General features: G+C 44.9%; 1 protein-coding gene across 3 annotated transcripts in view; it reads left to right on the top strand.

The window, feature by feature from the left end:
* Positions 1–22,976, top strand: part of LOC144799602 (phosphatidylinositol 4,5-bisphosphate 3-kinase catalytic subunit alpha isoform-like) — a 308,439-nt gene that overhangs the window by 217,019 nt on the left and 68,444 nt on the right. For all 3 annotated transcript variants that reach the window (XM_078671001.1, XM_078670999.1, XM_078671000.1), the window contains 2 exons: positions 126–247; positions 5,325–5,403. In XM_078671001.1, the coding sequence (XP_078527127.1) occupies positions 126–247; positions 5,325–5,403 (201 nt within the window). The remainder of the gene's footprint in view (positions 1–125; positions 248–5,324; positions 5,404–22,976) is intronic.

Below are 22,976 nucleotides of genomic sequence, written 5' to 3'. Positions count from 1 at the left end.
TACAAAGGGCAGAGAGAGATCAAGTCAGACAGGATGTACAGAATTTAGACAGAGTGACACCGGTCATTGGCATCCTGGACTTTCGACTTTACAGCTAATGATTATCCTATGGTGTTCTGTTACAGGTTGGATGATTGCCGCATCATGTCTTCGGCCAAGCGACCACTGTGGCTCAACTGGGAAAACCCAGACATCATGTCCGAGCTGCTCTTCACCAACCACGAGGTTATATTCAAGAATGGCGACGGTGAGTGGCTGTCGCGAATGGTGCAGGCTCTACCAGCTCTGCTCATGCAACCTGCAACTCTGTCCACAGTTTACTTCTTCACACCCGCTGCCCCAGCACTGAATTGTTCATGGATTCACATGCTTTCTTTATTCTACCTCCATTAGGCAAAACATTTTCAGAAAAAAAAAATTCTACCATGTTTACCTTGGATTGACAGCTGCACATCTAGTATTTCTCTAGCCTAGCTACATCTTTCTTTGCCTTTGTCTTGCTTGGACTGTCAGCCTGCCTGTGAAATCATATATACTTCAAGTCAACCTCTGGGGTTTGTTTGGAATATTTTAACACTGTCTGCTCTGTGGGAGCCCCTCACATGAGCCCCTGACTACTTAGGATTTCACATAGAGGAAGTATTAAACGTTTTCTAAAATAAAGTCTTAAGCACCATGTGAGATTAGTCTCACTTGAAACGCATGGCAGAAAGGCCATAGCTGTGGTAGTTGGCAAAAAGGACAGTCATTGTGTTAGAACAAATAAAAGTATTGGATGACAATCATCATTTTGTTTATCAGGTTAAATGTGCTCTTTCAACAAGTGACAGGGCATCTTTGTCTCTACATAATGTGCTATAAATAATTAAGGTTTGTAAACATTTTTATTCGACTTTCTGAAAATACATTGTCTGGGCAGAAGAATAGATAGCTTTTGAAATTACTTTTCAGATGCCATTAAAATAACTGCACTGTCCAAGGAAGAAAGTAGCTGAATCACACAGCATTTCAATGAGACACATAAAATAAAAGTTTGATTTCAGGACCACTCCATTGGCGAAACATGAAATGACTTTATTAGTGTGAAAAGTGCCTTTCTTACAGAATCTCTGATAGCAGAGCCAGTATGCCTCGATTTCCTTTGCTAACGCATCCAATTTGCCATTTGTGATTGCCTTCATGTATTACAACATTAAAGTTCTATCTATTGGGTTTGCCAAAGTGAAGGTAATTGTGATATTTGGGGGACCTTGACTATCCACCTCCAGAAATAACACCAGCTCTTCTCAGAGTGAACCCTCAACATCACTAAATTAACCTTAGCTCAGACCCCTGGTGGCTATGACACACCGCAGACAGGCTTACTTTAAGGCAATGTGTAAAGTATTCATGCAGTACCAAAACAGTTATAAAGTTAAAATGCAAAGCAATTAAAAAAACAAAAACAAATTGGAAAAATAGAGTCTAATTAAATAAACAAAATGACACCAACATGACAAAAAGACGATAAGCGCAACTGGGGATATGAATGTTTAAAGTAAGTTTTAAGTGTGAATAGCGGCAAGTTGCAGTGATTGTGATGGTCGCAGTAGACCAGGACGTAGGCGTAGTTTGATACTGACCTCGATGGAACGCGGGTTGAATACACCAACAAAGTTCATCCTGGTCAAGGGTTTTACGTTCTGATTTTAGTCCTTTAAGTCCCAATACTCCACAGGAATACTCTACTAATGCAACAACATAAAAAAAACAGGACTTCAGGGGAGTCACTGGAGACTAACCAGGTGTCCGGTTGAGGCCAACAGCAGGCAGTAAAGGCATCTGGTAGCTTGTATCCCTGTAACATGAACAGGAGGGGGGTCAGCCTTATGGCCCTTTGAGTCCACTACTCTACCCTGAGGACATGAGATAGCATGTCCAGTTCTTCGTGTCTCTTCTCAGCAGGTCGCAGACAGCATGTTCAGTCTCTTCTGATCTTCCTCAGGTCCAGAAATGTTCTGAAGTGGGTGCCTAGAGATTCCACATTTATGTCTGGCATGAGCTAGTGGGTGGAAATTACTCTTGGGCACGCCTTCACCAATGGGGTAAACGTTCCTGGCGCCACACATACACATTTTGGGTGTTTCCAAGATGGTGAAAGTCTTTGGCCACACTAAACTGGGCTGGAGGGCATGTGGGTTGTGTACTATGGTATTCTTAGTGTCCTCTCAGAAGTCTGGTAGAACAAACGTATGGTGTTTCAGCAACCAGCCAGTGGTTACACAAGAATTGTTCTGGCATCCTCTTTCCCTTGCTTTCAAATGTGCCTCCCCTCCAGTTTTATACGTAAAACCCAGAAACAGATATCTGGTAGAACAAAAGTAGGGTTTGGCAGCCCCCAGATAGTGGATACACATGTTTTATTGTGTTATATTCCTTCCTTTCAAGTGTTCCCCAGTGTGTTATAAGTAACTGCAGCAGACCTATCAAACAGGATTTCACGTTCACGCAGAATTTGACACTGCATGTTCTGGGAGGTTCAGAGGAGTTATCTCTACTCTTTAGAGCCTACTGTTTGCTTCTGTTAAGCATTTTTCACATTTAGTCAAATGCTAATCCCTGGCTAGGAAACATTTGAGAGCAAAGGCAAATGAGCATCCAGGAACTTCAGGCAGGTAAAAGATAACTTTCTAAAAGTTACTTTTCCTTAATATTTATTAAAAAACCTGTCTTTTCATTGAATTGAAATAAAATAACTATTACAAATAGTTTTTTAGTTATTTTTATAGCTTTTTTTTAATTAGAATTTAAATTTGTACTCTGGTTTTCTACATGAAACACCTAGGCTTGCCACAGTGAAAAATAGCTTTTGGGTGCTAGTCACTCTAAGAGCATGTTTACATTAACGTTTGCACACTTTGAAATTCCATTCACCCTACCTTGTGTGTCACAAGACCTACATAGAGGTGACTTATTACAACATAAAATTGAGGTTTTGACCTTTCAAGGAGGTTTATTGTAACAGTTCGAATTGCAGTGTTTAAACTGTCCCAGTCAGGCTACAGTGGTAGGCCTGCAGCCACGTTTTATACAGTCTCAGTAGTGTATGGCACAATAGGTGTTGCAGACCATATCTACTTACAGGCCATGGGTACATTTTGTACAATATACCAGGGACTTGTCGGTACGTTAAATATACCAATTAGCAATATGCCAATTCAACCATATTTAAAGGTGGGATACAGGGATTTTAATCCTGGGTATTAGGGGTAAAGTGAAAGAAGTTTTAAAGCCTGCAAAAATATAGGGTACAGTAAAAGGCAAATGATATGGGGTGACTTTGTAGAACATGCAGATTTCCTAAACAAATGTTATGTTCTGTCAAGCCACTGGATTGCGCACCCTTAGGCACGTCTGTGTGTAAATATGTGTATTTTCTTGTCTGATTATTGATCAAAACATCTTAAAAACCTGCTGTACTGACAACAATTAAAACCAATTGCTTTCTGTACACAATGTATGAGAGATAAATCTCTTCTTAAAAGTGGGAGTTCTAGACAATGTCACCAAGTCCGAACTCTACTGTCATTAAAAGTAGGGCAAAGGCTCTGTATGAATCCCACTATCATTAACCGTGAGGGTAGCCACCACTGTCAGAAGGTCTGGTCCCCACTTTCATTAAAAGTGAGGGTACCCTCAGTATTGTACAAGGGAATGTAGGGGAAGTGGGCTCCTTCTTTCACATTCTCTGGCAGTGTCGGGATATTCATCAATACTGAAACGAAAATAATGGCAGAAGTCATGGAGGAAGAGATTCCATAAGAACCAAGATGGTCAATACTATGTGTAACATTTGAGATAAAGTGGTCCAAGTATGTTACGATCTGGTTGAAAATAGCAGCAATAGTAGCATAACGAAATTTTGCCAAAGGGTGGGGGCAGGTAAGGCGCCTGATCCTCAGGATTGAGAGAATGATTTAAAGTGGTGCTCAGTGGCCGAGAAGGTAACATACCTGCAAAGAGGGGGCGATGGAAGATGTATAGCGGTATCTAAAATAAACCATAGGAGGATTAAGGGTCGATAAAGAAAACATTGACAATACTGGGAAGAGCAGGGGGGACCCCTTGGAGATGTCAAAATAAAATTGTTGGAAGTGTTGCAAAATTGTAAATTGATGTAATTGATGTGGTAAAAATAGAGTGTTCATGCTATTTTATTCTGCTAGTAGTGATGATGTGCTGAGCAAAATCAATACAAAATAATTTTTAAAAAATTAAAAAGTGAGGGTACCAGGGATTCTCAAAAGGTCCGAAACCGACGGTCATTGGAAGTGAGGGTACCAGGCACTGTCAGCGGGCCTTGACCTCCACTATCATTAAAAGTGAGGGTGCCAGACACTGTTGGCGGGTTTGAACCCCATAGTCATTAAAAGTGAGGGTACTAGGCACTGTCCGCGGGTCTGAACCCCACAGTCATTAAAAGTGAGGGTGCCAGACACTGCTGGCGGGTCTGAACCCCAAAGTCATTAAAAGTGAGGGTGCCAGACACTGCTGGCGGGTCTGAACCCCACAGTCATTAAAAGTGAGGGTGCCAGACACTGCTGGCGGGTCTGAACCCCACAGTCATTTAAAGTGAGGGTGCCAGACACTGTTGGCGGGTCTGAACCCCACAGTCATTAAAAGTGAGGGTGCCAGACACTGCTTGCGGGTCTGAACCCCACAGTCATTAAAAGTGAGGGTGCCAGACACTGCTGGCGGGTCTGAACCCCACAGTCATTAAAAGTGAGGGTGCCAGACACTGCTGGCGGGTCTGAACCCCACAGTCATTAAAAGTGAGGGTGCCAGACACTGCTGGCGGGTCTGAACCCCACAGTCATTAAAAGTGACGGTACTAGGCACTGTCGGCGGGTCTGAACCCCACAGTCATTAAAAGTGAGGGTGCCAGACACTGCTGGCGGGTCTGAACCCCACAGTCATTAAAAGTGAGGGTGCCAGACACTGCTGGCGGGTCTGAACCCCACAGTCATTAAAAGTGACGGTACTAGGCACTGTCGGCGGCTCTAACCTACATTGCCATTGGAGCTGAGGTTAGCAGAAACTGTCACCAGGTCTGAAATGCATGGTTATTAAAGCGGAGGGTACAAGCCACTGTTAGCGTTAAAATCCTGGTTATTTGCACTGTGACATGTGGAGGGATCAGCATTTCTTCCCTGGACACAAGGTAACGCTCGGGGCCCCTCACCATATTGTGTAGGACCCCAATACTTTCCTTTGCTGCACTCATTATGATGAAATGTATTATTGCTGAATGATATGTTGAGAAGTCTTTGTACTTGTGTCTCTAGATCTGCGGCAAGACATGCTCACCCTACAGATCATCCGCATCATGGAGAACATGTGGCAAAACCAAGGCCTGGATCTCAGGTACGATGGGGATCCCTTGCATGGTCCAGACCCCGCCCAATCCGCTGTGCACCTCTGAGCTGACACACCCTCCATTACTGCACACCATGCACTGCCTGGCATCCGCTGTGCACTGGGGAACTGGTGCGCCCTCCATTATTGTGTACCCCCGCTGTGCAGCAGGGACCTGGTACACAGCACAATACTGACTACCACATGCACTGCCGTGCACCTGCCGTGCACCAGTGACATGGCCCATCCCCTATTACTGCCCACACTCTGCACTGCCTGGCATCTGCTTCGCTCCAACAAACGTGGAGCCCTCTCCGGTCATGCCCAGTCTATACACTGTCCATCAGTTTGTTTGCTCCAGGCATGTGATGGCCGTCCCACCATTGCACATCCCATGGTCTGCCTTTCTGCTCTTGTTTACCAAGAACCTTTTGCACCCCCCAATACAGCCCACCCCATGCACTTCCTGGCATCTCATCTGCACAAGGGACCTGGTGTAGGTATAGACTAGAACAGGGCTAGGCCCCTTAGTTCAGTAACATATCATAGTCTTTTTTTTTTTTTTAAAGAGACCATACTTAGGTTTTTAACCAATTAGGTTGTGTCACCCTCTAGAACACTTATGTGAGAAGCTCCAGTCCCTCAGATTTTTTACAGCACATCATGTTAAGGAGTCTCCTCTGAGATCTGCTCAGGTTTCCTGTTCCAGACAACTCTTCAAAGGATTTTCAAAGATATAACACTGTCTCTCTCTCTCGCTATATATATATATACACACACACACACACAGACATATCTATTAATACACCTGTGCATCTGAATTTTTTGCCTGCTAAGATCTGATTTACCATGTTGGAAAAAGCAAAAAAGGCATTCTTCAAAGGCTATGCTACCTGTTGTAAAAAGAGTCTCTACGCAGATGTACGTCATCAGGATTGCACCTACTGCCTATACCCATTGCATACAGCTACAAACAGTAAGGTATGTCATACCTTTTTTGCTAAAACTCTGAAAGACCGTGAGAGGAGGCTACTTTTATGGCTCCTAAAACTTAAAACTAGAATGGAGCGTGTGTCAGACACTGAGAGTGAAGACTCATCATCATCTTCTTCCAGAAAGTCACACGAGAGAGAGAGGGACTCTTCCCATCCTCATTCCTCTCTACAGCTTCCCCAAAAAATCCCCTCATGGTTCTCTCTCAGAATACTCACATCAGACAAAAGAATCGTCTCACCATTCATAAAAAAAAACAATCTTCAAGAATGACTTTAGAGCCTCCTACTCCTCCACCAAAGATCACACAGTCCTTCCAAAAACAGTCTTTGGCTCCATCGACAAGTGCCTAACTATCGACGAGAAAAGGGTCATCCACATCGTCGATGAACAAGATGTCCGCCACCATTACTTCCACACTCGCTACATTCTCAACTGCATCATCGCTCTTGACGATGAGCTTTGCGTCAACGAGCCAAACACCTATACATTTGACTTCCAACATAGTTATCTCCATGAAGGCACCACCGCCGACAGCACTCTCATCGATAAAGACACCACTATTGAGGAAGACATTACCGTCTACAAACGATAAACTTACTGATACTACAACCCCATCGACAAGGTAGATATCAGAAAATACTAAAAAATCTCCTCTTCTCACTCCTGTGCTTACTTCTCCCACTAAAGTGTCTCATTTATTACCCACTCATCTATAGGATCAGGATGACTCTGATGAAAAGGGTCCCTTTAGCATAACATGCAGCCCTTCCGAATTGCATGTCAAGTGTCAACCAGAGGACGATGAGGAGTATTATGAACAAGCTACTACCATCAGAGTATCAAGAAGAAAGGGTCTCTCTACCTTAGTCTATGATATCTGTCCTGCAGTTCATGCTTAGTGATTATCACCGGTGATTCCCTCCATCCGCTCCTCCCACTAGACCTCCAGCTCCTCCAGCAACAACACCACTTAGGCAGGCTTAACCATCACTGCCTCTACCACCACTATTGTCTACGCCAATTCCGCCTACCCCGCAAATAGCTCCCCTCCAGAATCCCACATCCTCAGAAGATGACAGGGAAGAGGGTGAGCTACCGGACACTAATACCGAATGGGACGATTACATGATACCAGTTCCCTCATCTCCAGCTCCGCCTCTGGTGGATTCTCTTCCAGAGGATATTGGAGGATTTCGCAACCTGTGCGAGAGAGCTGCAAAAACGTTCAATCTCCCAATGCCTACAAAGAATACAAATTGTTTTCTGTATGACTTTATGGAGCCATTCTGTAAATCTACCATAGCTATGACTATTATCGATTATATTTGGGAGTAAGTCTGTAGTGAGCCAGCCTGCCTCGCGCCCCCTGTGTGCTATGCGCGAGGCACTGGTCTCGTGCTGCCCGTTGACGTATGGTGTTATGACAGTTGGTGGCCGGCGGACAGGGCCATTTTACAGTTACTTTAGGTATGCTGTGTCGTGCTGGCGGGAGCTTATAATAAACTTTACTTTCAACTTATCTTCTGTGCCATTGAGTTATTACAACTCTTTATTGGCGACGAGGATGGGATACGAACCCACGCGTGCAAAGCACAATGGATTAGCAATCCATTGCCTTAACCACGCAGTGATGTTTCACGACGTATTTCTGTGGTAGCATCATCCACTGAGTAAAGGCTTCAACCTTTGCCTCACACATCGTGCTGGAATCACCCTTCATCTACAGTGTTCCTGATATCATCGAGAGGCTTTTCTGCTTTAAATCTGCGAGGGACAACGTTGGTGGTAACTGACATATTAGACACTTTTCATGTGTATTTTACTATAAAGGAATTCCCTCTTCTGGTTTTTATGGTGTTCAAAGAGTGGTTCGTGAGGATCTAATTTACACGATCTAGCCACAACCTAGAATCCACGCAGTAAGAAGCACTGCTTTCATAAAAAATAAAAAAATAAAACAGATTGAAAGACTTCCTTGTCAAGATGACATTCCCATCAGAAGTAGAAACAGGCTTGTATATTTTCCTTTGAATACTATGTATTAGCCCTTGACCATAGCTTCGTACATTTGTAAACAGTTATCTAGGTTTCAAATATATATTTAAACATTAATAGTCATTGCGCTAGTGAAAGCAAGCAATCTGTGCCTTTTGAAGAAAAAGCTGGATCTTGCTAAGACGAGGATTTTCCCTGTTATTTTTTTTTCATTTTCCCAGGAAAGTGTTTGGAACATTTTATCACAGAGAAAGTTGACATTTTGGCACAGAGATGCTGTTGTTAATGAGCATACTTTGCCGTACTCGTGTTAAACTATTGCATGTTGAACAACTCTGTCCTGCGTAGGTTCAAACTAGCACGAGGCAGTAATTGACATTGAAGTCAAACTTCATTTGTAATTTAAAGAGTTCAGCGGTGCGTGTGCTAAAGAGATTAAGTGTAAGGCAGTAATTGGCGCTTGTGAAAATCCCAGTGGCATACGTTATACAATTTGTTCTTTCTAATAAAATAAACAATACCTGTGAGAAATGATGCAGTCAATTCACCCTCCGCCTCCTTTCTTAGACACACCTGGGGAACCACCCGTTGCATGGAGAAAATTGTTTGACGCATTCGAGAACTATTTGGGAGCCATTGGTGCGCACAGGTTTAGAGCAGAAAGAAAAAGATTTTTACTTCTTCACTCACTGGGGTTTTGAAGGACTGGGCTAATTAAGGCCCAGCGGTGTCAGGGAACAACACCTAAAACCTTCGTGGGATACCTGTTCTGGCGCAGTAAAGACAGAGACACGGGAGACTTCCTTCGGCGTCAAAGATCAGCGTTTATTACTGCAGGGATGCAAAAGTCATGGGAAGTACAACAGAGTGTAGGTTCCAAGAGCCTGCTTCAAATTGCATTTGTGGGTCGCTCTCTTTTATACAAGATCTTGTCATTGCACAATATGTAAGCAAAAGGTTACAGCTCAGTTCCCACAGTAAAATTCAAAAGGATCGCTTTCATGTATTCAGAACCCCGGAACATAATTACATTAACATCACCAGTTCTAACTGTAAAAGCACATCTTCCCACCATTAGGTACATTCCACTTGAGTTGTAAATAAGCAAGAGGAAAAGACAAGAACAGCTGCAAGGAAGTCAGACAACAGGGAAGAGAGAGTGTGAGGATAATATTGGATGCGTAATCGTAGCTTAAAAGGGCTTGATCCCGGCACGTGCGAGGCTGAAACAATAGATCGGCACGGCAGAATCACCTTCGAGCGGAGGCAGCTGCCTCAGCAGTGTCCTCCCACTAGTCATAAAAACGCATGAAAGGAATATGCTTCTACCGTAAAGCTTGGGAACTAGAGGGTCAAGATGCGGGCAGTTGCCTGTTCGCTGACTACATGAGGGCAAGGAACAAAATGGATGCCGTATCTAAAATGGAACCTGAGGGTTCATTGGGGAAACCTGTAAATGAGACGAACTCTTCTGAGTTGCATGACGAAACCGCGTACACTTACTAAACTCGTCATTTACGGTTCATAGATACCACACTCGTCCATATTCGGCGATGCCCAAAACGTCGTAATGATTTTCTTCTTCAGTTCTTAGATAACAGTCATGTGGTACTACATCACTTGACTCCGTGTTGATCGGCAATAATGTTGCTGGATTCAACACATTACACCGTTTTATCCGTATGTGACTAGCCAGTAACGTCAGCTCATACCCAGACAACCTTGCGCTCGTCAAATGTTGAGTTTTCGTTCGGTTCAAGAGAGTGTCAACTGCATGAGGAACCATCACCGTAAGCATATTATCCATGACCAGACCTGCGGACTGTCGAATGGACGCCGCAGCTGCCGCTGTTGCTCTTAAACAACTCGGCAAAGCTCTAGCTACTGGGTCTAAGGTCGAAGAAAAATATGCGCAGGGCCGCTGTTTGTCACCAAATTGTTGCGCCAGAACACTCAACGCACAACCATCCCTCTCGTGAACGTACAGTGTAAACGGCTTACTGTAATCAGGAGTACCTAACACAGGAGCCGAACACAACGCATCACGTAATTCAGAAAAACCTTTTTGACACTCTTCAGTCCATGGCACAGGAGTCGGAACATCCTTGCACGTGAGAGCTAACAATGGTTTCGCCAATAGTGAAAAATTTGGGATCCATTGTCTGCAGTATGACGTAATACCTAGAAAGGCACGTACATCTCTCTGAGTTTTTGGCACAGTCATTCGGGTAATCGCTGCAATTCTCTCTGGGGTCAACCTTCTCCCTTCTTTTGACAATAAGTGACCTAAGTAGGTTACTTCTTGGCAACAATATTGCAGCTTGGAAGGTGACACCTTGTGATGTAAGTCACATAAATGCCGCAGCAACGATACTGTAGCAGTTCTACAAATATCTTCAGTATCAGCGGCTACCAACAGGTCGTCAACATACTGAATCAAGGCTGCGCCTGTCGGTAATACAAATGAATCAAGTTGACTTTTAAGGGCTTGACTGTAGATCGACGGGCTCTCACAATAGCCCTGTGGTGCGCGTTTCAGTCTAAAACTGCGACCACCTAATGAGAATCCGAATAGGTCTCTGCTTTCCTCAGCAATCGGGATACTAAAGAAAGCATTCTTTAGGTCAATCACTGTGAACCAGGAGGCAGACACTGGAATCAGGGTCAACAAAGTCGTGATATCAGGGACCACGGGGAACTGTGGAATCACGATTTTATTTACTTCTCTCAAATCAATTATGAAACGATACACAGGAGGTTTAGATGGATCAGTGCGTTTTAAAATGGGTAACACAGGACTATTACACACATTTCCCCTAGTTTCCTCAACGACATCCTTTTCGATCAGATCGTGTACAATCGTTAATAGCGCCCGTTCTCCCTCAATGGAGATACGGTACTGTGGTATACGTGGCAATCGCACATTTGGTTTCAGCTTGATCGTATAAGGTGGGATGTCCAAAAGACCCACATCATTGGGACCTGTGGCCCATAGAGACGCGGGAAGGGAGCTCAATTCCGGCGGGAGTTTATCGATCGATAAGTACATAGGAGAGATTACTCTCCGACCTAATGTAAGCTCCACTCCTTCAGGAGAGCAATACAATGTCGCATATAACCGTTTTAATAAATCCAAGCCCAAAAGATTCTCACCACAACCAGTAGATAGAATCAATGGAGCCTCCAACTCACGAGGACCAATAGTGAGGGGCAAAGGGCTGGAGACAGGATTTCTAACCGGGGCGCCAGAGAATCCAACGGAAACATTTGTTAAGCCGGACAAAGGTGCGCCAGGGAGTTTCGAATGCATGATGGAACTTTTCGTTGCACCAGTGTCTAACAGAAAAGGCTCAACTACGCCAGATGTAGCAACTGCGACGTAAGGCCCACTCTGATCAACCGGAACTGATACTACTCCCTCTCTCTGTCGGTGGCTGTCCTAGTAACGATCGTCTACAACAGTCTCATGTTCAACGTAATAGTCGTCCGCGTAATACTGCGCTGATTTATCGGACCTTACATTTCGCTGGTCAAAACAATTATTCGCGTCCGAGGACGTATTAGGGCGCTCAGTCTGATTTTGAAAGGCACCGCGACCTCTACCTCGAGATGCTTGTTGAGGACCACCACGACCCCCTCGTGCCGACACACCATTAAGGCGGTCACGCAAAGCTGGACAATCATATTTTATATGTCCCTCTCTTCTACAATATGCACATTGGTTATACCCAAGCATAGATCTAAAGTCAGAGGAGTCAGGACGTGACTGTATTCTGGAGGATTGTGATTGTGGTCTATATTGCTGTTGCGACTCATTTTGATTTGAACGCGGAGGATACGCTTGCTGCAACAAAACCTTCGTTTTCAGCTCCTTCGTTTTCTTATCTACACGATCACTTTCTTCTTTTTCCCTATTCTCATAATATTGAGCCGTCGCTAATATCTGTGCCGTGGTTGAAACAGCCCATGCACTTTCTGAATTTTTCAATTTGTTGCATAGTTCTGGCAACAAATTCAACACGAATTTGTCAACAAACAACCGTTGGCCTCCCTCAGTGCTCATATCCTGACCACTATGATCGACAAATGCCTCTTCGAATCTAGTAAAGAAATCAGAGACACTCTCGTCCTTCTTCTGCTTACAAGCTGCTAATTTATCCCAGTTTACCCTCATCGCCGGCATAAGCGTTTTCATGAACGTAATTATTCTCTGGGGCAGATCCGAAATTACCTGCTCTGGCTTAGCCCCACCAACTTGTCGGCCATCAGCCGCTATTATTGCAGCCCAATCACCGCCTAACTCATTCGCATGATTTTCCTGACGAATTTTCGCCCAAACGGGCTGTGGTACAACATTGCCGAACATCATGTCGATGTCGGCAAGGTTCATAATGGTAGCATCTACTAATTGGGACAACTCCTTGTAGTAACCCGCCGGATTCTTGCGTGGATCAGGCAAGGACTGTTTGACTTGTAAGACTTCTGATCGCTTCCATGGGAGGTGTATCCAAACTCTTTGGAAATGCGGAAGGACCGGAGGGGCAGCACCAGGATCACCTGGCATCCATACTGGCGGAACCTCCCTCATAGGATACTGACCAGGAGCCGTTTTCCAAGTTTCTAAGTCGTCATCATTAAATGACACGCTAGAAGGCACTGTGGATCTAAACGATAACAATCGCTCTAAGGCACGTCGTACATCGCCACCTACAATCATACAGCTCGAAAATTGACTCTGAAGTTCAATTATATCGGGCGGTACGTTATCTAAATTGTCATTATACCATTGTTCCCTCAAAAAGTTACACATTTCTTCGAACACGAATCTCTGTGTCGGCTCATTAAACTGAGAAAACGTCTCGAAAACCATGCGTGGGGGGTAGTTGGCAGGATGTCTTATCCACCTACGTGCCATTGTCACTAACGTCTCTTTCTCCCTTCCACTAGGGATCTGACTCCGTCTTTGGGGAGTTTCATAAGTATCGGATGGAAATAACTGACCAGAAAGTGGTGAATAAAGGGTAGCAACAGTGTTAGGGATACGATTACGAACAGAAGGAGAAAGAAGAGCAGGAGCCACAACGTTTGAAGTGAAGGCAGACACAGCAGAAGCAGGTAAGGTAGTCGGGGTGGCAGGGACAAGAGGCTGAGAGGGTACAGGCAAAGGAGCAGTAGGAATAGAGACAGGTGGTGCGACAAACGTAGGACCAACAACGGGCTGACCGCAGCCGCCGGAACAACAGGAGGGACAACAGGAGGAACAACAGGCGGAACTATAGGAGGAACTACAGGGGCCGTAGCACCCTGTGCATAAGGGGGTGGCGATTTCATCAAATACGCTAACAGGGGATCCTCCTTTGAATCCTCTTCTTTCTTATCCTGACTAGTTGGTAAAACCGGATAACATTTGTCTATCCTCATATGATGTAATCTAGTAGAAACTTCTATTTCTTTTTCTTCTTTATCTCGCTGACATTGTTGTACAACTTGCATTATCGGAACGATACCTTCTCTTTGATTCCTTTTAAGCTGTTTGATTTCTTTCTGTTTGGCCTCTTTACGCCATAACCGAAAGGAATCAAACATAGCTGGCCTAGCTTTCCTTTTAAACAGCTTAGCTTCTAGATTATCTAAGATCGTGAGGTCAAAACTTCCATGCGGTGGCCAACTAAGGACACCATCTTTTTTCGTGTAACGGATCCAATATTTATTATATATAATAGGGCCCACACCATGTCGACTATAGAGCTCATATATCGGAGTTCCAACTGGAGGTATCGGACACGAGTCCTCCAACCGGGAATCCTTGTTGCAACATTTAAAGGATCCAAGAAAACCACTATGGCTAGGCATCGTGCACACTAACCTAGTATCAAACTTCAATGGTCACCGAAGCACTAATTCTTCGTGAAAAACAAAACCCTTGGTTTTTGGCAATTGCAATTGTCAAATAACAACTAAGGACCAACAACTAAGAACCACAAATGCAATGGAACCATGCAATACACCAAAGCTTCAATAAGCTGAAACAACCACTAAGGACTGGGAGCGACCCACAAATACTTAACTGAAAATACAATAGCGTCACCCGGAAGGCCCGTCTATCGTCTTGCTTGTACGAAAGGTCTACGCCAGGCGTCGAAAACAGGTCGACAGTCAGGGCATCAGTCCGTCGCAGCCGTCAGGAGGTGGGAATCTTCGCGGGAAAAATCTTCGGACCACTTATTTCGACAACAGGATCGATGAAGCGGGGTGCACCTTTTTCTCGGAGATTTCACACGAAGTTCCTCACAATCGTCAGGCTTTGGACCGGTACCGCCGATGTCGCCCCACGTTGGGCGCCAACTGAAGGACTGGGCTAATTAAGGCCCAGCGGTGTCAGGGAACAACACCTAAAACCTTCGTGGGATACCTGTTCTGGCGCACTAAAGACAGAGACACGGGAGACTTCCTTCGGCGTCAAAGATCAGCGTTTATTACTGCAGGGATGCAAAAGTCATGGGAAGTACAACAGAGTGTAGGTTCCAAGAGCCTGCTTCAAATTGCATTTGTGGGTCGCTCTCTTTTATACAAGATCTTGTCATTGCACAATATGTAAGCAAAAGGTTACAGCTCAGTTCCCACAGTAAAATTCAAAAGGATCGCTTTCATGTATTCAGAACCCCGGAACATAATTACATTAACATCACCAGTTCCAACTGTAAAAGCACATCTTCCCACCATTAGGTACATTCCACTTGAGTTGTAAATAAGCAAGAGGAAAAGACAAGAACAGCTGCAAGGAAGTCAGACAACAGGGAAGAGAGAGTGTGAGGATAATATTGGATGCGTAATCGTAGCTTAAAAGGGCTTGATCCCAGCACGTGCGAGGCTGAAACAATAGATCGGCACGGCAGAATCACCTTCGAGCGGAGGCAGCTGCCTCAGCAGTGTCCTCCCCCTAGTCATAAAAACGCATGAAAGGAATATGCTTCTACCGTAAAGCTTGGGAACTAGAGGGTCAAGATGCGGGCAGTTGCCTGTTCGCTGACTACGTGAGGGCAAGGAACAAAATGGATGCCGTATCTAAAATGGAACCCGAGGGTTCATTGGGGAAACCTGTAAATGAGACGAACTCTTCTGAGTTGCATGACGAAACCGCGTACACTTACTAAACTCGTCATTTACGGTTCATAGATACCACACTCGTCCATATTCGGCGATGCCCAAAACGTCGTAATGATTTTCAAAGAACCTCAGACGCTCCTTTTGCCCTCATGTAGGCAAGAACTAGTCGAAGTCGGAGTCAACCTCGATTCTCATCAGATCATTCAGATGTTGTTGGAACATGATTCTATCCATCAATGTTTCCTTGGAAACGGGTGGCCTTCTTATACACGTTGTAGCACAAAGGCCACATAAGGCAGGACCACACTGTACACAAAGACAACACGTGAACAGGAATGTCACGACAACCCCTATAATCATCAGAATCTTCCAACCCCAAGTTGACATTAGACCCCAAAACCATCCTAGAAGCGTCCAATCTCCCTCGTCCAGGTGTATGGACTCCGAGATTTTGTGCAACTTGGAGATGGCTTGATAAACCGTTGGAGCGTTATCAGGTATGAATATGCAGCAGCTCGAATGGATGACCTTACACACACCACCTCTATCCGCTAGAACAACGTCTAGAACCATACGGTTCTGTAACGTCATGAGCCTATCCGCTTGAAGCTCTGCTGTCAGATTACCAAGGGAACTTGCAGTTATGTTAGCAGTTGACTCTACTACACGAGTTAACTGTCTCAGATTTCTGCTATTGACTATAGGGCCCCAAAACGGTAGAAAACCCTTGAAGAAGTCTCCTGCTTCTTGACCGGAAGTATCCTCTTTACTAATGACACCTCTCACAACTCTGGTTTTGTGATAGTCGGCGGCAACAGTGAAAGTCGGGGCCAAGAGATTTGCAATATAGCAGGTACCTGAGAAGTCGTGTGGTAACCACGTATATGCTCAGTCATAACATACAAAATAGGTACCCTTGGCAGTCAGAAAGACAGGGGAAGAGAGCATCGGTAGAACGTAAGTATCCACACAAGCACTCTTCCCAATCTGGGCTCTTGGATTTCGGCCACGACCTTGCAGACAAAAGTGGCCTAGGTGAGGTACAATCCAGATTGGAGATGAGCTTTTAAGCTGTCTATCACCCACTGATATACTATACTCAGCCTCACTAAGGTACTTATAGGCCTGCACTTCCTCCTCTGGGATGAGCGAAGCATCAAAAATGTCTCTATCTAGATCAGCAATCGCTGTCGCCAGAGACTTATGGTACGGGCCAGGACCAAAGCTTGCTGAGCGTGGCTCTCGATGGGGGTAGGAATCTAGTGCACTACGGAACATGATTTGGAATGCCCGAGCTGACCCTTGGGGGCTGTACGGAAGAACCAAATATGGAATACCCCTGTCCATGGTATGCGGCATTAGCCCACACACCCAACAGTTTGTAGTATTTACCACCAACTGATGCTGATGCAAAAGTTGCACAAAGGAATTGTTTCTAAATTCTGCACGTCTGACTTGTTCATGTTGGGGCAGGAGATGAAAGGAATGTGGAGAAACAGTGGAAGCGAAATTCAGATTATAGGAAGGAGGAGTAGGTGAAATGGAAGGTAATAATAATTGAATCCCAAAATATACTCCACCCACCAGTAGCATTGAAACGGTTAGGAACAACATAAAGATCTGAAATAGAAAACACTTTGGACAAAACACTTTTGATCTTTGCGCCAACATTTTCTCTCTTTCCGACAGCTTCGAGAAGTCCATCCTCTAAAAAACCGTCCGTGACGTTCTTGACGCACTTCGTTCTGAGTAGCGATTGCCAATTCCCAGGAGTTCCCAGAAATCGACAAAAGAAACCGACCTTGTGTCCTTTCCAGTGAAGAATTGGCTTGGTAGTTTGGTCTGCCCTGTTCTCATGATGCACTGGGCCAGGGCCAGACTAATTTGCATGTAGCCAGGTTCTGAACTGGGATGGTGCAGTGAGCTAAAAAACGGTGATGGATCAAGCCCTGATCTTTTGACTGGGTAGGAGTGTTCTGCTTAATTCAGATACTCTGTCCATCACCACCCCCTGTTATGAATCGTTTTGGTTGGGGCAGGAGATGAAAGGAATGTGGAGAAACAGTGGAAGCAAAATTCAGATTATAGGAAGGAGGAGTAGGTGAAATGGAAGGTAATAATAATTGAATCCCAAAATATACTCCACCCACCAGTAGCATTGAAACGGTTAGGAACAACATAAAGATCTGAAATAGAAAACACTTTGTACAAAACACTTTTGATCTTTGCGCCAACATTTTCTCTCTTTCCGACAGCTTCGAGAAGTCCACCCTCTAAAACACCGTCCGTGACTTTCTTGACGCACTTCGTTCTGAGTAGCGATTGCCAATTCCCAGGAGTTCCCAGAAATCGACAAAAGAAACCGACCTAGTGTCGATAGCTGCTAAACAGAAGGAAGTACCCGCACGGCCCTACGGCCAACCCAGATGATAGGTTAAATGAATTAGAATCAAATTCAATAATAGTCTCTTTGCTGCATGAAAAGAAAAGGTAAACACAATATATAATGTCCACAATGTTCATGACAACAGTAAGGGGTACTGTAAATTCAAAAAGGGAATAATAAAAACTCTTTTATTTGTCCTTAACGCGCGGTCGAAGAAAGTATCGACTTTTCCCGGGTTGAGTCTGATCTTCAAACAGTGGATTGGATGGTGAAAGAGTGCTCGATTGTCCAGGCAATTGTTCAGTACTTGTATTCCCCAATGTTGAAGGAAAGGAAATTGTCTGAGGGGAATCAACAGGGGTGTCAGATAACACTGAAGTGTTCCCTATGGTCTGTGCTTCGCTAAATGGGACAAAGCGCTGGGGAACGTCAGTTTCAGACGAGGAAAAGCCTTTACGTATCCATGTGTCTGCCGATAGAGGAAGCGGAACCTTCTTGGTGTGGGTGGCATGCACCCAGTGTTTCCGCCCCTCCAGTCGAACCGCCGTCCTCGTTGCTAGTAGCACCTGGAAGGGTCCCACAAATCTCGGCTCAAGATGGCGTTTTCGTCCGAAATTCCTAGTGAGGACCCAGTCCCCTGGTTGGAGCCGATGACCAGGACCCTCTGTTTGTGACGGCAGAGCCTCAAAGACCTGTTGATGAATCAAACTCAATTTAGCAGTCAGATCATATAGATAATCGATTAACATTGGATATTCAAGTCTGTTCAATTCTTTAGGCCTTGGAACCCCCCAAATGTTCGCAGGACGGCCGAACACAATCTCATATGGGCTAAGCCCTACTCGAGAGTGTACAGTAGCCCTGGTCGATAAGAGAGCTAGAGGCAAAGCGTCGGGCCATGATAAACCAGTTGTTGCCTGAATTTTAGCAAGTTTTAGTTTCAGGGTGCCATTGTATCCTTCCACCAAACCCGCTGACTGAGGGTGAATAGCACTATGGAATTTCTGGGATATTCCTAAACCACGACACACACTCTTCATCACGCTTCCCACAAACTCACTTCCATTGTCCGACCATACAATCCGAGGCATGCCGTACCTGGGGAAATACTCTTTGAGCAGAATTTTAGCAGTGGATAGGGCAGTATTATCCTTAAGAGGGTAAGCTTCAATCCATCTGGAGAATGCACAAACCACGACATACTTCAAATTGTTGCATCTCTCCATATGGATGAAGTCCAATTGGATAACTTCGAAAGGACATGTAGGAGGGGCAAAATGACCAGGTGGAGTGGGGGTGCCCTTACTGGGATTATGCATCAAACATACCATGCAATTCTTAACCACTCTCTCTGCCCATTTAGTAATCCCATCATTCTTCCATACAGGAGACAACAACTTGCATATGCCCTTCGAGCTAATATGTGCTGTGCCATGGGCCATTGTAACAATAGCAAGCACGTATGCATCCGGTAACATCCATCTCTGTTTCTCTGACAAATCAACCCAACATCCATCCTCATCTAATTTTCCCGTGCTTTCTTTCCACTTAGTCTTTTCCATTTCAGTGGCCTCATTCTGTATTTGCTTCACACTTTCAACCGTGTCCTCACACATGCTAGTCTCTGCTGGCCATCTTACTGAATTCGCAACGTACATTCGATTTGTCAGATGCTGTCTCTTTAGCAGTTTCATCTGCAAACGCATTACCATGACCAACATCATCCGTCACTTTTCGATGCGCACTACATTTAATTATGGCCACCTGCTTAGGCAACGTGAGTGCATCTAAAAGGTCATTCACAAGCTGTCCATGCTGAATCTTCGTACCATGCGACGTAAAAAATCCTCTTTCTTTCCACAATCGCCCAAAACTATGCGCCACACCAAAAGCATACTGACTGTCTGTAAACACATTCACCCGTTTTCCTCTAGACAACACACACGCTCTCGTCAAGGCAATCAACTCAGCTGCCTGAGCCGAATTCTGACTCAATCTCGCAGTTTCCACAATCGTACTCAACGTCACTACAGCATACGCAGTCGTCACATCACCATTCGGTAACTTAAAACAGGAACCATCAACATACAAAGTACCATCGGGATCTACCAATGGAGTATCTTTTAGGTCAATACGACCCTTCGTTTCTTCTTCAGTTCTTAGATAACAGTCATGTGGTACTACATCACTTGACTCCGTGTTGATCGGCAATAATGTTGCTGGATTCAACACATTACACCGTTTTATCCGTATGTGACTAGCCAGTAACGTCAGCTCATACCCAGACAACCTTGCGCTCGTCAAATGTTGAGTTTTCGTTCGGTTCAAGAGAGTGTCAACTGCATGAGGAACCATCACCGTAAGCATATTATCCATGACCAGACCTGCGGACTGTCGAATGGACGCCGCAGCTGCCGCTGTTGCTCTTAAACAACTCGGCAAAGCTCTAGCTACTGGGTCTAAGGTCGAAGAAAAATATGCGCAGGGCCGCTGTTTGTCACCAAATTGTTGCGCCAGAACACTCAACGCACAACCATCCCTCTCGTGAACGTACAGTGTAAACGGCTTACTGTAATCAGGAGTACCTAACACAGGAGCCGAACACAACGCATCACGTAATTCAGAAAAACCTTTTTGACACTCTTCAGTCCATGGCACAGGAGTCGGAACATCCTTGCACGTGAGAGCTAACAATGGTTTCGCCAATAGTGAAAAATTTGGGATCCATTGTCTGCAGTATGACGTAATACCTAGAAAGGCACGTACATCTCTCTGAGTTTTTGGCACAGTCATTCGGGTAATCGCTGCAATTCTCTCTGGGGTCAACCTTCTCCCTTCTTTTGACAATAAGTGACCTAAGTAGGTTACTTCTTGGCAACAATATTGCAGCTTGGAAGGTGACACCTTGTGATGTAAGTCACATAAATGCCGCAGCAACGATACTGTAGCAGTTCTACAAATATCTTCAGTATCAGCGGCTACCAACAGGTCGTCAACGTACTGAATCAAGGCTGCGCCTGTCGGTAATACAAATGAATCAAGTTGACTTTTAAGGGCTTGACTGTAGATCGACGGGCTCTCACAATAGCCCTGTGGTGCGCGTTTCAGTCTAAAACTGCGACCACCTAATGAGAATCCGAATAGGTCTCTGCTTTCCTCAGCAATCGGGATACTAAAGAAAGCATTCTTTAGGTCAATCACTGTGAACCAGGAGGCAGACACTGGAATCAGGGTCAACAAAGTCGTGATATCAGGGACCACGGGGAACTGTGGAATCACGATTTTATTTACTTCTCTCAAATCAATTATGAAACGATACACAGGAGGTTTAGATGGATCAGTGCGTTTTAAAATGGGTAACACAGGACTATTACACACATTTCCCCTAGTTTCCTCAACGACATCCTTTTCGATCAGATCGTGTACAATCGTTAATAGCGCCCGTTCTCCCTCAATGGAGATACGGTACTGTGGTATACGTGGCAATCGCACATTTGGTTTCAGCTTGATCGTATAAGGTGGGATGTCCAAAAGACCCACATCATTGGGACCTGTGGCCCATAGAGACGCGGGAAGGGAGCTCAATTCCGGCGGGAGTTTATCGATCGATAAGTACATAGGAGAGATTACTCTCCGACCTAATGTAAGCTCCACTCCTTCAGGAGAGCAATACAATGTCGCATATAACCGTTTTAATAAATTCAAGCCCAAAAGATTCTCACCACAACCAGTAGATAGAATCAATGGAGCCTCCAACTCACGAGGACCAATAGTGAGGGGCAAAGGGCTGGAGACAGGATTTCTAACCGGGGCGCCAGAGAATCCAACGGAAACATTTGTTAAGCCGGACAAAGGTGCGCCAGGGAGTTTCGAATGCATGATGGAACTTTTCGTTGCACCAGTGTCTAACAGAAAAGGCTCAACTACGCCAGATGTAGCAACTGCGACGTAAGGCCCACTCTGATCAACCGGAACTGATACTACTCCCTCTCTCTGTCGGTGGCTGTCCTAGTAACGATCGTCTACAACAGTCTCATGTTCAACGTAATAGTCGTCCGCGTAATACTGCGCTGATTTATCGGACCTTACATTTCGCTGGTCCAAACAATTATTCGCGTCCGAGGACGTATTAGGGCGCTCAGTCTGATTTTGAAAGGCACCGCGACCTCTACCTCGAGATGCTTGTTGAGGACCACCACGACCCCCTCGTGCCGACACACCATTAAGGCGGTCACGCAAAGCTGGACAATCATATTTTATATGTCCCTCTCTTCTACAATATGCACATTGGTTATACCCAAGCATAGATCTAAAGTCAGAGGAGTCAGGACGTGACTGTATTCTGGAGGATTGTGATTGTGGTCTATATTGCTGTTGCGACTCATTTTGATTTGAACGCGGAGGATACGCTTGCTGCAACAAAACCTTCGTTTTCAGCTCCTTCGTTTTCTTATCTACACGATCACTTTCTTCTTTTTCCCTATTCTCATAATATTGAGCCGTCGCTAATATCTGTGCCGTGGTTGAAACAGCCCATGCACTTTCTGAATTTTTCAATTTGTTGCATAGTTCTGGCAACAAATTCAACACGAATTTGTCAACAAACAACCGTTGGCCTCCCTCAGTGCTCATATCCTGACCACTATGATCGACAAATGCCTCTTCGAATCTAGTAAAGAAATCAGAGACACTCTCGTCCTTCTTCTGCTTACAAGCTGCTAATTTATCCCAGTTTACCCTCATCGCCGGCATAAGCGTTTTCATGAACGTAATTATTCTCTGGGGCAGATCCGAAATTACCTGCTCTGGCTTAGCCCCACCAACTTGTCGGCCATCAGCCGCTATTATTGCAGCCCAATCACCGCCTAACTCATTCGCATGATTTTCCTGACGAATTTTCGCCCAAACGGGCTGTGGTACAACATTACCGAACAGCATGTCGATGTCGGCAAGGTTCATAATGGTAGCATCTACTAATTGGGACAACTCCTTGTAGTAACCCGCCGGATTCTTGCGTGGATCATGCAAGGACTGTTTGACTTGTAAGACTTCTGATCGCTTCCATGGGAGGTGTATCCAAACTCTTTGGAAATGCGGA

The sequence above is a fragment of the Lissotriton helveticus genome, chromosome 12 (genome assembly GCF_964261635.1).
Source record: "Lissotriton helveticus chromosome 12, aLisHel1.1, whole genome shotgun sequence".
Taxonomy (NCBI): Eukaryota; Metazoa; Chordata; class Amphibia; order Caudata; family Salamandridae; genus Lissotriton; species Lissotriton helveticus.
Note: the sequence above shows the minus strand (reverse complement) of the source record. Positions and strands in the feature narration are given on the sequence as shown.